The following is a 15,481-nucleotide window of genomic DNA, read 5'->3' as shown; positions in this document are numbered from 1 at the left end:
ATGGGGTGATGTACTGTGCCATGATTATAATGGATTTCTATTCCTGACCCATGGGGTTTGTATGGACTATTCTAGAGGGAGTGTTACCTTGTACAACTCCCAATAAATGTCTTGGTTTTAACCAATGGTCCTTTTCGCACCTCGTTGGCTCTATTTCATGATTGGAGTAGATGCATTTAATTGAACTGTAGCCACGCCCAGACATGTAGCCACACCCAGACATCATGTTGCCAGGGAAACTGAAGAGTAGCCCAGTTGTACAACATTTAATGTGGCTCTGATCTAGTCAGAACTGTACATCCATTCAATAACACCATAAAACATGTCATTTCATCAGCTCTTCAGAAGGCAGATGGTGGCTGTTTAAAAAGGGGAGCTCTGCAGTTAGAAATATTTCTAACAATTTACAATAAAAAAATCCTTTATCACATTTGCGAGGTAACTCAATTACAAATCACATCCCCGTAATTGTTTAACTGATCAAAAATAAATGCAAAATTCACAATCAACAAGAGTATAAATACATACAGTACATAACAACTGAACGTCAAGTTTCATCAGTCCCTTGTTCATGTCAACACTAAGTTATCCAAAATGGCACCCTTTTCTCTACATGATGAACTCTATAGGGACACACCTAAGTGAGCACGTTACAACTCCATTAAGAGGGCTAGCTAGCGCCAATATGAATTCATTTCAAGGTTCATTTGTGCAAATTCAGCAGCGATTGATGGCATTTAAAGTTCTCACTTAGCCAGGGGTGTATTCAGTACAACGATTCTGTTGCAAAACGTTTAGTCTTGCTAAATGTTTTCCAACAAACGATTACTCCAAACAGAAAGCGTTACGCAACGGAAATGTGTTTCTATTGGACAAATTCAGGTAGGTCCCGTTCCGTTCATAGAGTAAACTGTTTCCGTTGCAAACCGTTTTGCTACAGAACCCGACCAACGAATACACCCGACATGACTGCTTTAAATGTTGCAACAAACATATGGGATGACATCATCTTAGGCTTCAGGTGGGAGTTTAAAGGTGGGTGGGGCTTCCTTGTGTTCTCCTCCAATCAGCTCACTCAATGGTGTTGAGGAAAAATAGTCTGGAAAACAAAAAAGTATTCGTGTGTATGTGCAGAATGTGCGTCTTCATTGTACCATGTCAATCATGGCTTACCAGTGTGTGAACTCAAATAAATTAAATCCAGTCCAATTCTGGTGTCAGAGGAAAGCCCTGAAAATGGTCAAAGACTCCAGCCACCCAAGTCATTATCTCTGCTACCGCATGACAAGCGGTACCGGAGAGCCAAGTCTGGGACCAAAAGAGTCCTGAACAGCTTCTACCCCCCAGCCATAAGACTTCTGAACAGCTTCTACCCCCCCAGCCATAAGACTTCTGAACAGCTTCTACCCCCCCAGCCATAAGACTGCTGAACAGCTTCTACCCCCCAGCCATAAGACTGCTGAACGGCTTCTACCCCCCAGCCATAAGACTGAACAGCTTCTACCCCCCCAGCCATAAGACTGCTGAACAGCTTCTACCCCCCAAGCCATAAGACTGCTGAACAGCTTCTACCAAGTTACTATTTCCCTTTTAATTCTTTGCTGATTTTTCTTCCTTTGTAACTCTGCGTTGTTGGGAAAGGGCTCGTAAGTAAGCATTTCACAGTAAAATCTACACCTCTTGTATTCGGCGCATGTGACAAATACAATTAGATTTGCACATATGGTGCTATTTGTAATTATGCACTTTGGTTTAGTGTGCTTTCTAAGTGTGTGTAGAGGTACTCCAGGTCTGGTGTGGGTTATGTTACCTCAGTCTTAGTGTGTCTAGTGTGGGTTATGTTACCTTAGTGTGTGTCTAGTGTGGGTTATGTTACCTCAGTGTGTCTAGTGTGGGTTATGTTACCTTAGTGTGTCTAGTGTGGGTTATGTTACCTTAGTGTGTCTAGTGTGGGTGATGTTACCTTAGTGTGTCTAGTGTGGGTGATGTTACCTTAGTGTGTCTAGTGTGGGTTATGTTACCTTAGTGTGTCTAGTGTGGGTGATGTTACCTTAATGTGTCTAGTGTGGGTTATGTTACCTTAGTGGGTCTAGTGTGGGTTATGTTACCTTAGTGGGTCTAGTGTGGGTTATGTTACCTTAGTGGGTCTAGTGTGGGTGATGTTACCTTAGTGTGTCTAGTCTGGGTTATGTTACCTTAGTGTGTCTAGTGTGGGTTATGTTACCTTAGTGTGTCATGTTACCTTAGTGTGTCTAGTGTGGGTTATGTTACCTTAGTGTGTCTAGTGTGGGTTATGTTACCTTAGTGTGTGTCTAGTGTGGGTTATGTTACCTTAGTGTGTCTAGTGTGGGTTATGTTACCTTAGTGTGTCTAGTGTGGGTTATGTTACCTTAGTGTGTCTAGTGTGGGTGATGTTACCTTAGTGTGTCTAGTGTGGGTTATGTTACCTTAGTGTGTCTAGTGTGGGTTATGTTACCTTAGTGGGTCTAGTGTGGGTTATGTTACCTTAGTGTGTCTAGTGTGGGTTATGTTACCTTAGTGTGTCTAGTGTGGGTTATGTTACCTTAGTGTGTCTAGTGTGGGTTATGTTACCTTAGTGTGTCTAGTGTGGGTTATGTTACCTTAGTGGGTCTAGTGTGGGTTATGTTACCTTAGTGGGTCTAGTGTGGGTTATGTTACCTTAGTGGGTCTAGTGTGGGTTATGTTACCTTAGTGTGTCTAGTGTGGGTTATGTTACCTTAGTGTGTCTAGTGTGGGTTATGTTACCTTAGTGTGTCTAGTGTGGGTTATGTTACCTTAGTGTGTCTAGTGTGGGTTATGTTACCTTAGTGTGTCTAGTGTGGGTTATGTTACCTTAGTGTGTCTAGTGTGGGTTATGTTACCTTAGTGTGTCTAGTGTGGGTTATGTTACCTTAGTGTGTCTAGTGTGGGTTATGTTACCTTAGTGGGTCTAGTGTGGGTTATGTTACCTTAGTGTGTCTAGTGTGGGTTATGTTACCTTAGTGGGTCTAGTGTGGGTTATGTTACCTTAGTGGGTCTAGTGTGGGTTATGTTACCTTAGTGTGTCTAATGTTACCTTAGTGTGTCTAGTGTGGGTTATGTTACCTTAGTGTGTCTAGTGTGGGTGATGTTACCTTAGTGTGTCTAGTGTGGGTTATGTTACCTTAGTGTGTCTAGTGTGGGTTATGTTACCTTAGTGTGTCTAGTGTGGGTGATGTTACCTTAGTGGGTCTAGTGTGGGTTATGTTACCTTAGTGGGTCTAGTGTGGGTGATGTTACCTTAGTGTGTCTAGTGTGGGTTATGTTACCTTAGTGGGTCTAGTGTGGGTGATGTTACCTTAGTGGGTCTAGTGTGGGTTATGTTACCTTAGTGTGTCTAGTGTGGGTTATGTTACCTTAGTGGGTCTAGTGTGGGTTATGTTACCTTAGTGGGTCTAGTGTGGGTTATGTTACCTTAGTGTGTCTAGTGTGGGTTATGTTACCTTAGTGTGTCTAGTGTGGGTTATGTTACCTTAGTGGGTCTAGTGTGGGTTATGTTACCTTAGTGTGTCTAGTGTGGGTTATGTTACCTTAGTGGGTCTAGTGTGGGTTATGTTACCTTAGTGGGTCTAGTGTGGGTTATGTTACCTTAGTGTGTCTAGTGTGGGTTATGTTACCTTAGTGTGTCTAGTGTGGGTTATGTTACCTTAGTGTGTCTAGTGTGGGTTATGTTACCTTAGTGGGTCTAGTGTGGGTTATGTTACCTTAGTGTGTCTAGTGTGGGTTATGTTACCTTAGTGGGTCTAGTGTGGGTTATGTTACCTTAGTGGGTCTAGTGTGGGTTATGTTACCTTAGTGTGTCTAATGTTACCTTAGTGTGTCTAGTGTGGGTTATGTTACCTTAGTGTGTCTAGTGTGGGTGATGTTACCTTAGTGTGTCTAGTGTGGGTTATGTTACCTTAGTGTGTCTAGTGTGGGTTATGTTACCTTAGTGTGTCTAGTGTGGGTGATGTTACCTTAGTGGGTCTAGTGTGGGTTATGTTACCTTAGTGGGTCTAGTGTGGGTGATGTTACCTTAGTGTGTCTAGTGTGGGTTATGTTACCTTAGTGGGTCTAGTGTGGGTGATGTTACCTTAGTGGGTCTAGTGTGGGTTATGTTACCTTAGTGTGTCTAGTGTGGGTTATGTTACCTTAGTGGGTCTAGTGTGGGTTATGTTACCTTAGTGGGTCTAGTGTGGGTTATGTTACCTTAGTGTGTCTAGTGTGGGTTATGTTACCTTAGTGTGTCTAGTGTGGGTTATGTTACCTTAGTGGGTCTAGTGTGGGTTATGTTACCTTAGTGTGTCTAGTGTGGGTTATGTTACCTTAGTGTGTCTAGTGTGGGTTATGTTACCTTAGTGGGTCTAGTGTGGGTTATGTTACCTTAGTGTGTCTAGTGTGGGTTATGTTACCTTAGTGGGTCTAGTGTGGGTTATGTTACCTTAGTGTGTCTAGTGTGGGTTATGTTACCTTAGTGGGTCTAGTGTGGGTTATGTTACCTTAGTGTGTCTAGTGTGGGTTATGTTACCTTAGTGGGTCTAGTGTGGGTTATGTTACCTTAGTGTGTCTAGTGTGGGTTATGTTACCTTAGTGGGTCTAGTGTGGGTTATGTTACCTTAGTGGGTCTAGTGTGGGTTATGTTACCTTAGTGGGTCTAGTGTAAGGGAAGACCTCGTCTGGGATGTGTGCTGCGTCGAACGACTCCTTACTCTGGCTGTCTGAACTCATGCCATCTATCAGGCTGGCGGTGGCAGTGCCAGCGTATGTGTTGAACCCACTGTCCACCTACACACAGAGCAGTCAGTTAAAATTCAATAAAAACATTGGAAAATAAGTGCCTCTCCCCCAGTGATTAACATGTTAATCAAAAGTCAAACAATAATTAAGTGATCCGTTTGTGTACATTCAACCAAACAGTGCAATTTCTTTTTCAAAAACAGAGTCAAATCTAACTTACATTTCAGTGTAACTATTCCTCATTTTTCGATAAACATGCCTAGAAAGCTTGAAAATGCCTTTTCTGAAATGTAAAACTGGTGGACAGCTTGTTGCTTTAGAGGTCTAGTCTGTTGTGATTGGAGCGGTTTAGTTAGTAGACTCCCCTCATGATACACACCTGCATGCTGTTGTCATAAGGGATACTGCTTCCTTCAGCTAGCAGAGACACAAACATATGAGACGCCTCCGCTGCCAACACACTCGCCCCCACACGGGAGCTGGTCAACCGGACACCAACAGGAGTCACACCTCCTTCCTCCCCGTCCTCAGGGAGCTCCACGTCCACCTCGCCGTCCTCCTCCTCCTCCATCTTCACTGAGTCTGACAGAGGCTGGCCCATCCCCGGACCCCCCTCACACAGCCTCCCCAGCCCCAGCAGACCCTCACTGGTCCTGGGTACACGCTGCAGCGGGGAGGGGGAGGAGGAGCCCAGCTCCATGGGTGGTAGTGGAGTAGAAGGACAGATATTCTCCTGGTCCAGGAGGGAAGGGTTGGGGGAGATCGTTGGGGGTGAGGCCCAGCAGCGGGCTCGGAGTCTGAGCTTGGGGTTGTCCTGGGTCTGGCCCGGGAGCTGGAGCGGGGAGCAGAAGCGGATGGGGGAACAGCCGTCTACGTAGGGGCTCTCTGTACAGGAGTTCATGTCCATGTCTAGGGGAACACCTTCGGGGGTCACGAAACTCAGCTTCTTCCTCTCTCCTAGACAGGAAAAACAATCACAGCAAAACTCAAATAACATTGATGCCTTTCACCTAATGATTTGATTCAACAGGTTGAGGGCCGTGAAAGACTGTGAATCTGCACAGACATATTCAATCAGTGTCCACAGATAATGTCTCCAAAGGTTTCAGGTTTATGGTATAACAGAACATTTAAGACACAATATGCCAATAAGGACATAAAAACACCTCTTTAAAAGGACTCGTATACCTGCTATGGGTGTCTGTGTGAACTGTGGTCCGATGGGGGACAGGGCGGGGGACTTGAAGCCCGCAGGAGAGGAGCGCTCAGGGAACTGGGGGCTGGTGACACTGCCCAGGCTGTAGGTTCGGTGACGACCCTGGATCGGGCTGGACGACAGAAGACCCTTAAATGGAGAGAGAGGAAAACAAGCGGTTCCACCTTTATTTGAAATCCTTTGTGATTCTTCCTCACAAACAGATTCCCTCCTAGATGTTTTACACAGTACCACTTTAGAAGGAATATAGCATCTGCTAGCAGGGCTGCCCTGTTCCTGGAGAGCTACCCTCCTGTAGGTTAACTCCAACCCTGTTCCTGGAGAGCTACCCTCCTGTAGGTTAACTCCAACCCTGTTCCTGGAGAGCTACCTTCCTGTAGGTTTTAACTCCAACCCTGTTCCTGGAGAGAAACCCTCCTGTAGGTTTTAACTCCAACCCTGTTCCTGGAGAGCTTCCCTCCTGTAGGTTTTAACTCCAACCCTGTTCCTGGAGAGCTACCCTCCTGTAGGTTTTAACTCCAACCCTGTTCCTGGAGAGCTACCCTCCTGTAGGTTTTAACTCCAACCCTGTTCCTGGAGAGATACCCTCCTGTAGGTTTTAACTCCAACCCTGTTCCTGGAGAGCTACCCTCCTGTAGGTTTTAACTCCAACCCTGTTCCTGGAGAGCTACCCTCCTGTAGGTTAACTCCAACTCTGTTCCTAGAGAGCTACCCTCCTGTAGGTTAACTCCAACTCTGTTCCTGGAGAGCTACCCTCCTGTAGGTTAACTCCAACCCTGTTCCTGGAGAGCTACCCTCCTGTAGGTTAACTCCAACCCTGTTCCTGGAGAGCTACCCTCCTGTAGGTTTTAACTCCAACCCTGTTCCTGGAGAGATACCCTCCTGTAGGTTTTAACTCCAACCCTGTTCCTGGAGAGCTACCCTCCTGTAGGTTTTAACTCCAACCCTGTTCCTGGAGAGCTACCCTCCTGTAGGTTTTAACTCCAACCCTGTTCCTGGAGAGCTACCCTCCTGTAGGTTAACTCCAACTCTGTTCCTGGAGAGCTACCCTCCTGTGGGTTTTCACTCCAACCCCAGTTGTAACTAACCTGACCCAGTGAAAACCTTTTGGATTGCAGCTCTCCAGGAAAAGGATTGGCAGCCCTGTGATAATAGCAACGCATGCTTAGAACCATAGCAACAAACCACACTTGCTAGCATGTTTCACTTAAACTGTAACTATACACACTGGTCAGACCTCATTGACATTGAATAGTGGCACACTTACAGTGGAGGGGGTCAGGGCAGACATGCCAGACAACAGGCAGGGCAAAGGAGAGGCGCTCATTGGTGAGAGGAAATCTCTATCCCCTCCCCCTTCTCCCCCAGGGGGCTCTCCCTCCCCTCCTCCTCCTCCTCCTCTCTCTGGGCTGGGGGGGCTGGAGGACTCTGAGCCACTCCCGTGGCCGTCCAGAAACAACTTCCGTCTCAGAGACGAGGAGCTCAGGCTCTCCTGAACCTGATCGTGCTGAGACGCCTCCTCCGATCTGTAGTACTCTCCTGGGGTGGGGGAGGGGGAGGGACGGGCAAAACACACACAGAGACAGACACAGAGACAGACAGGTTAATTGTGAGACCTGATAAGGTGTCCTGGCAGTCTGGTAATATCTGCACAGAGATCAATATTATGTGTATGGAGTGTTCACTCGAAGAGCATTGACTGAAATGTAAAGGTGTACCTAATATTTTGTCCAGCTGGAAGTCCACAGGTAAGGACAGGACTGTCTGGCAGCCTACTGTGGTCTTTGTAGTTGGTAGTGGCTCTTCTAGTATCTGTGGGGACATGGAGCCTGAAGATAGAAACATTGACTCATTTAACCTCCATAGAAATGGCTGAACATTACATTTACATTTTAGTCATTTAGCAGACGCTCTTATCCAGAGCGACTTACAGTTAGTGAGTGCATACATTTTCATACTGGCCCCCCGTGGGAAACGAGCCCACAACCCTGGCGTTGCAAGCGCCATGCTCTACCAACTGAGCTACACAGGGCCTCATAAGACAGTCAGACAGTTATTCAGGAAACACAAAATAAAACAACAGTATAATGAATGTGTATGTGTGTAAGTGAAAAGCAGCTCTACTCGAACTCATTGGATTCACTTACTCTTCCCAAAGTGCATCTGTGCTGATTTCTGTTTGCTTGCTTGTTCGGTCCATGGTGAAGGCACAATGGCGCCATTCGTGAAAAACTGCTCGATAGCATTCTGACGTTTCTCCTCGATGTCAGTATCGATCCTGGATATTTTCAAAAAACAAAGCTGTTACCAGATCAATAAACCAATACCTCCAACCTCTCAACAGCAGTTGTATTTCAAAGTGCTCTCCATTTGTCTTGCGTGCATTGTAAACCTTAACCTGGTCAGAGTTCCTCACCTGGTCTGACTGAGGTACATGGACAGGTTACTAGTTCCTCACTGGGTCTGACTGAGGTATATGGACTGGTTACTAGTTCCTCACCTGGTCTGACTGAGGTATATGGACTGGTTACTAGTTCCTCACCTGGTCTGACTGAGGTACATGGACTGGCGGTGGATATCCTCAGCGTCTATGTGCACAGGGAGCAGGCTAGACATCTCATCTATGTCCCATTTAAACTTGGCTGGTGTCTGAAAACAATGATCAACAAAACATTAAGAATAGAGATTCAATACAAGGTAGTGATTGAAGGAACGTCACCAGGTGGCTCCATAAAAGGGGTGATAACGTTCACAAGAGGACAATGACAGGACTTCTGAAGGAGACAAACATGTTAACTGACTTGGTGATCATGAGACAAGGTCAGTTGTTGTCCTTCAGGCTATTGAAGTGGGGGAACTATACAAGACCAGACCACAAATATACACTGTGTACAAAATATTAGGAACACTTGCTCTTTCCATGACAGACTGACCAAGTGAATCCAGGTGAAAGCTATGATCCCTTATTGATGTCACTTGTTAAATCCACTTCAATCAGTGTAGATGAAGGGGAGGAGACAGGTTAACTAAGTTTTTTCTAAAGCCTTGAGACATGGATTGTGTATGTGTGCTATTCAGAGGGTGAATGGGCAAGACAAACGATTTAAGTGCCTTTGAACGGGGTATGGTAGTAGGTGCCAGGGGCACAGGTTTGAGTGTGTCAAAAACTGAAACGCTGCTGGGTTTTTCACACTCAACAGTTTCCCATGTGTATCAAGAATGGTCCACCAACTTGACACACCTGTGGGAAGCATTGGAGTCAACATGGGCCAGCATCCCTGTGGAATGCTTTCTACACCTTGTAGTCCATGCCCTGATGAATTGAGGATGTTCTGAGGGCAAAAGGCAATGAAACTCAATGTTTTGTACACTGTGTAGGTTTACACTTACAGCTCCAGAGGACTTGGAGGACTTGAAGACAGAGGGGCTGGGGACCACGGATTCTTGCAGGCGATGGTAGTCGTTGGGGCTCTCGAAGGGATTATGGATAGCTGGCCTCCCTGGAGTCTCAGGAGTGATCTGGAGATCTCCCATAGTCTGACCACAAACCTGAACCTATTGATGCAGGAATTCAAACATGAATCAGCTTTGATCCAGTATAAATAGTATGCTATCAAAGATCACCAAGTACTAGAGAAAACCAAACAATTACTGTAATACTACCTAGAGAACAAACCTTACTTACATGAAAGTGTAGCTAGCTAGTTATCTAACGTTAGCTAAACTAGCTGGCTGTTGGTCCCACAATCTAGTACATGCTTGCTATCCCAAACATTTCGTTAAATGCCTAGCTAGTTAAGGATTTAGCAACTATTCTGAGAGGATAATTTGATCGATCTATTCGATATGTTATTTGATATTGGAGCCTTGATACTTACAGCAGCTGCAGAAGTCTTCAGCACAACTAAAATAAGTTCCTGAGTCAGTTGTTTCAAACGTTTATTTCAATTTTCCCACAACGCCCATTGGCCAATAGACATTGTCAGGAAGTGCCTCATAACCAATCAGATTGAAGATTTCAAAACGCTCCAAATTTACATCAACGTCACTTCCTTTCGCTTCTTGTGTGGTCGTTAGCAAGCTAACTAGCAAAGTATCTACTCATGGTAGAATTTAGCAACAAATGTACAATTTCTAATTTATCCAAATGACGGGTTTGTTATAGCAGAATTATTTTTGTAAATTAGCTTGAACTGTTGAAGTTGCTGTTTGAGTTAATCTCGGAGGTCCCACAATAACTGATCATGGCTAGCAGTGCTAATGCTAACAACATGAATGCTGTCCGAGAAACGATGGATGGTGAGTTAGCTAACGTTAGTTTGCTAGGTTATGATAATGTCTGTTGTAGCACGTAGATATGTGTTTTACTAATGTGACACATACACTACTGATTGCAATGCCTAAAGATTGCCTTGACAGTAAGGTAGCTAGCTAGGTAAATAGCTAGCTAGCTAACGTTATCATATTTCGTTCTGTACCCATGGCAACAACTCCACCACACAGCAGTATTAGTCAGAATGCTTTTATCTTGAAACGTGACATGGTTTAAACTATACAGCTTGTTATATGCCAGACATATTTTTATATTTTCTCTCTTACTTTTCCCCACAAGTGCTGCTGGAGATCTCTAGGCTGCTGAACACAGGACTGGACATGCAGTCTCTGTCTATCTGTGTCAGGCTGTGTGAGCAGGGCATCAACCCAGAGGCCCTGTCCTCTGTCATCAAGGAGCTACGTAAAGCCTCCGATTCACTAAAGGTAAGGCCATGGTCAGGGGGACAGGGATAAGTACTTACAGAACTGAGACGCAATAGAACAAGGTTGCCCACACTTTTGAGAACCAAATGTTGTCTGGGCCAAGTTTGTCCCGTGGGCCCTGCTATAGAGACTCACTACTCTGTACAGGACTGTAGCTCTCCAGGAACTGGGTTGGAGAGCCCTGTCATAGATTCTGCTCTGTACAGGACGGTAGCTCTCCAGGAACTGGGTTGGAGAGCCCTGTCATAGATTCTGCTCTGTACAGGACAAGGTCAATTGTTGTGGTTATCCTTCACATAACTGCCAGTGTTTTTATGAGTCCATTATGCTTCAATCTGACTGATAGGCTACTCTTTCTGACTGGATCTAGATACCTCCATCTCTGCCTCACCACTGTTGCATGTTGCACCTGATGTGTAAAAAAAGATGACAATATGTGTCTGCCTTCTGTTCCAGGCCTCAGAAAACTGCACCAACTGAAGATCCGAGACCGATCCCAACAGAACAATGCTGCTGAGTGGAAGTCTTTTCACGCTGTCAAGTTTCAAAATATTGCCAAATAGTGAGCTTCTATTACCCTGACCTATTCCTCGTGCCTCTGTATTTGACCCCTGGCTTCATTTGAAGGAAAATGGTGTGTATAACATTTGGTCTGTAAATGTCAGAGGCCAATTCTCCTTGACTTTTGTGTTCCTGTCATCAGCTTGGTGTGCAATCTGACAATATGAATGACTGCAATGCCCAGATATCCAATGTTTCAGTACCCCTCCCTCCCTCAGAATCATATAGGTTGTCAGTCCAGTCGTCTCTCTTCTGACTGAAGGATACATTGATTGGCACTCCCAATCATCACACAGTGCTACAATGATGGGTTGTTTTCGATTCCTTTATGGCTTTCTGGATGTGTAAAAAAACTGTCAATAATTTATTGAGAATTGTGTTTGGTTTTATATGAATTTAATGTCTCTTTTTTCTTCAACATCTGGCATGTCATTTTTTTTTTTTCAAAGTGTCCAGGATTGTCAATGATGGATTCAACTCAAGATTAAAAGCAGTTGCATTTTATATCCACAAGGTGGCAGTGTTTATTTAATTATCCATTAGATCATGATGGATTCAGAGGTACTATCCAGTTTACCAGTAGAAAAGTTTGCCTAGTTAAATAAAAAAAGTCATAAATAAGCATAGATACTATATCCTCCTAGTCATCTGTCTGCAATGTTCTTCTGTTGAGGAATTCTCTGAAAAGGACACCTGTCTTTCAATTGGAGATCTCAGGAACATTTCTCTGTACCCATAATACAAATGAAGGAGGTAATCTAGGGTGGGTGTTTCTTTTTGGAAGTGCAAGATGAACTGTCAACATGAAGGCTGCTGCTTGCAGGTAGTCTACCATTGTTCCCTTCCGCATGGCCCTTGGAAGGTGCACTGTGGCTGAGCATGTGCTTCCCCCAAATGTGTGTTGTGGGAGCAGTAAGACAAATGTGGTCTATCAAATACAGCCAGGCATTTATTAGATGTATCTACCCAGGCAAAACATATGTAGTGTATTGGCATCTCTGGGTTGGGGCCCCCAGTCTATCATCATGACAAATGATGGGCATCACAGACTCATTTTAATCTCCATAACAAGAGACTCACTGTGTTGGAAATTAATGAAAACAAGATTGTCTTTCATTTGAGTTGATGTGAAACGCACAGGCAGCCAGCTGCTAAATGTGGAGGAGTGAAGAAGAGAAGAAAAATCAACATTTAGCTTCAGTAGGTGAGAAAATACTTTAATTTGTTCCCCGCCGCTGGCTCGGAGAAAAATTAGCTCGTTTGTCTAACGGCCATCTGTTTGGTATTTGATATGTGCTGCGCGCGGACCCACCGTATTGAATACCCAGCGAGATGAACAGCACGCGCTCGAGTAGGAGGCGCGCTCATCATCTCATCTTGAGGCGCTCTGGAAGTATGAGAGCTTATCAACGTCATGTTGTAGGCTACAATAATAGTTGATGACCAATGCGGATGTTTGGATACAGCCAGCTGAGACAAACCACATTACAATCAACGATGATTACATTACGAATATATTGTAGGCCTACAGTCAATGATGGAAATCAGGCCTATCTTTGTTATCATCACATTTCCAAATAGCTCAATCGTCTGCTTGTAGCACTTAAAGCGGCAATCAACAGTAGAAACAATAACAAAGCGATCCCCACCCCTGTTTTGGTAAAAGGCTGAAGGATGGGGCTGGAGAAATTTAACCGATCTAAAATTCATAGTTGGAGCTATGGATGCAAGGACTGACCATCCATGATATCAAAATGATCGTTTTAACCATGTTTTGAGGCTATATAGTGTTTGTTTACATTTTCTTTGTTTACAAACATTGGAGTAAAACAAGCTTATATTTGCGTTCTGATGGGGTACGACAGTTGAACTAAGCTCATGAGGCATTTATAAGTTATATTCTTCAAGAATATGTGGGCACATGTCATTAACTTACACCAATAAGTCCAAAAATGGATGTAGCAACCGCTGATTGCCCCTTTAAATATTGTGACCTTAGTATAGGCTACTCAATACAGTGTACTACCTAGAAGCCTTTTCCATAGACATAGTGAATATTACAGCAGTTACTTCAATCCTAGGCCTATAGTCAGATCAACAATGAGTGACTCTTCCTCTGGAACACAGCCTAGCAACTCCATTACCATTAGTTCACTGAAGCAGAGAGAGCAGGGAGGTCTAAAAGGTGGCCTTGCCCCTGTTCTCAATCAAGCCTATTACAATTAAAGTGTGTTTCTGTCAATAAAAATATTTAGGATTTGGAACGGAGCTGAGCTGGCCTTGACTCCTGCTGTTTGCTTTGTTCATTAACAGGAGATGAGCAGATGGCTGCTGGTCTGACGGTCGCTTTGCCTCTCCTCTCTCTACCCTGTCTGTCTGTCTCCTCTCTCTACTATGTCTGTCTGTCTCCTCTCTCTACCCTGTCTGTCTGCCTCCTCTCTCTACCCTGTCTGTCTGCCTCCTCTCTCTACCCTGTCTGTCTCCTCTCTCTACCCTGTCTGTCTGTCTCCTCTCTCTACCCTGTCTGTCTGCCTCCTCTCTCTACCCTGTCTGTCTGTCTCCTCTCTCTACCCTGTCTGTCTGTCTGTCTCCTCTCTCTACCCTGTCTGTCTGCCTCCTCTCTCTACTCTGTCTGTCTGTCTCCTCTCTCTACCCTGTCTGTCTGTCTCCTCTCTCTACCCTCTCTGTCTGACGCCTCTCTCTACCCTGTCTGTCTGTCTCCTCTCTCTACCCTCTCTGTCTGACGCCTCTCTCTACCCTGTCTGTCTGTCTCCTCTCTCTACCCTGTCTGTCTGTCTCCTCTCTTCTCTCTACCCTGTCTGTCTGTCTCCTCTCTCTACCCTGTATGTCTGTCTCCTCTCTCTACCCTGCCTGTCTGTCTGTCTCATCTCTTCTCTCTACCCTGTATGTCTGTCTCCTCTCTCTACCCTGCCTGTCTGTCTGTCTCATCTCTTCTCTCTACCCTGTCTGTCTGTCTCCTCTCTCTACCCTGTATGTCTGTCTCCTCTCTCTACCCTGCCTGTCTGTCTGTCTCATCTCTTCTCTCTACCCTGTCTGTCTGTCTCCTCTCTCTACCATGTCTGTCTGTCTCTTCTCTCTACCCTGTCTGTCTGACTCCTCTCTCTACCTTGTCTGTCTCCTCTCTCTACCCCGTCTGTCTCCTCTCTCTACCCTGTCTGTCTGACTCCTCTCTCTACCCTGTATGTCTGTCTCCTCTCTCTACCCTGCCTGTCTGTCTGTCTCCTCTCTTCTCTCTACCCTGTCTGTCTGTCTCCTCTCTCTACCCTGTATGTCTGTCTCCTCTCTCTACCCTGCCTGTCTGTCTGTCTCATCTCTTCTCTCTACCCTGTCTGTCTGTCTCCTCTCTCTACCCTGTATGTCTGTCTCCTCTCTCTACCCTGCCTGTCTGTCTGTCTCATCTCTTCTCTCTACCCTGTCTGTCTGTCTCCTCTCTCTACCCTGTATGTCTGTCTCCTCTCTCTACCCTGCCTGTCTGTCTGTCTCATCTCTTCTCTCTACCCTGTCTGTCTGTCTCCTCTCTCTACCATGTCTGTCTGTCTCTTCTCTCTACCCTGTCTGTCTGACTCCTCTCTCTACCTTGTCTGTCTCCTCTCTCTACCCCGTCTGTCTCCTCTCTCTACCCTGTCTGTCTGTCTCCTCTCTCTACCCCGTCTGTCTCCTCTCTCTACCCTGTCTGTCTGACTCCTCTCTCTACCCTGTCTGTCTGACTCCTCTCTCTACCTTGTCTGTCTCCTCTCTCTACCCCGTCTGTCTCCTCTCTCTACCCTGTCTGTCTCCTCTCTCTACCATGTCTGTCTGTCTCCTCTCTCTACCATGTCTGTCTGTCTCCTCTCTCTAGCCCGTCTGTCTCCTCTCTCTACCCTGTCTGGCTCCTCTCTCTACCGTGTCTGTCTGTCTCCTCTCTCTACTCTGTCTGTCTGACTCCTCTCTCTACCCTGTCTGACTCCTCTCTCTACCCTGTCTATATCCTCTCTACTCTGTCTGTCTCCTCTCCCTTCTCCTCTCTCCTGCCTCTCTCTAGCCCTGTTTGTAACTGCCACTTACATGCGTCCTTCATCCTGATCTCTACCCTGTCTGTCTGCCTCCTCTCTCTACCCTGTCTGTCTGCCTCCTCTCTCTACCCTGTCTGTCTGTCTCCTCTCTCTACCCTGTCTGTCTGCCTCCTCTCTC

General features: G+C 45.5%; 2 protein-coding genes across 2 annotated transcripts; one reads left to right on the top strand and one right to left on the bottom strand.

Annotated features, from left to right (window-relative positions):
- Positions 1-156: 156 nt before the first annotated feature.
- On the bottom strand, positions 157-9,911 carry LOC311123458 (protein aurora borealis-like). Its single transcript, XM_084197724.1, has 10 exons — positions 9,850-9,911; positions 9,362-9,526; positions 8,514-8,620; positions 8,119-8,249; positions 7,690-7,800; positions 7,239-7,510; positions 5,944-6,100; positions 5,135-5,712; positions 4,663-4,803; positions 157-1,099 (listed from the first exon to the last, which is right to left on the bottom strand). The coding sequence occupies exons 2-10, from the start codon at positions 9,503-9,505 to the stop codon at positions 1,076-1,078; spliced, it is 1,665 nt and encodes a 554-aa protein (XP_084053850.1). The 5' UTR covers positions 9,506-9,526; positions 9,850-9,911; the 3' UTR covers positions 157-1,075.
- A 101-nt stretch (positions 9,912-10,012) lies between these two features.
- Positions 10,013-11,803, top strand: LOC311123455 (mitotic-spindle organizing protein 1). Its single transcript, XM_084197721.1, has 3 exons — positions 10,013-10,270; positions 10,584-10,729; positions 11,186-11,803. The coding sequence occupies exons 1-3, from the start codon at positions 10,216-10,218 to the stop codon at positions 11,207-11,209; spliced, it is 225 nt and encodes a 74-aa protein (XP_084053847.1). The 5' UTR covers positions 10,013-10,215; the 3' UTR covers positions 11,210-11,803.
- Positions 11,804-15,481: the final 3,678 nt, after the last annotated feature.

This window comes from Coregonus lavaretus (genome assembly GCF_964263955.1).
Source record: "Coregonus lavaretus genome assembly, contig: HAP1_SCAFFOLD_1820, whole genome shotgun sequence".
NCBI classification, from domain to species: Eukaryota; Metazoa; Chordata; class Actinopteri; order Salmoniformes; family Salmonidae; genus Coregonus; species Coregonus lavaretus.
This window is presented reverse-complemented; position numbering and strand designations above follow the sequence as displayed.

Bases quoted from the DNA above. Each gene is read 5' to 3' on its own strand.
- LOC311123455 (XM_084197721.1), top strand. From the start codon at position 10,216: ATGGCTAGCAGTGCTAATGCTAACAACATGAATGCTGTCCGAGAAACG. The intron at 10,271-10,583 runs GTGAGTTAGCTA...TTTCCCCACAAG, and splicing joins TGTCCGAGAAACGATGGATG to TGCTGCTGGAGATCTCTAGG. The intron at 10,730-11,185 runs GTAAGGCCATGG...CTTCTGTTCCAG, and splicing joins AAGCCTCCGATTCACTAAAG to GCCTCAGAAAACTGCACCAA.
- LOC311123458 (XM_084197724.1), bottom strand. From the start codon at position 9,505: ATGGGAGATCTCCAGATCACTCCTGAGACTCCAGGGAGGCCAGCTATC. The intron at 8,250-8,513 runs GTGAGGAACTAG...GAAAATATCCAG, and splicing joins ATGTACCTCAGTCAGACCAG to GATCGATACTGACATCGAGG. The intron at 7,511-7,689 runs GTACACCTTTAC...CCCCCACCCCAG, and splicing joins CCAGCTGGACAAAATATTAG to GAGAGTACTACAGATCGGAG.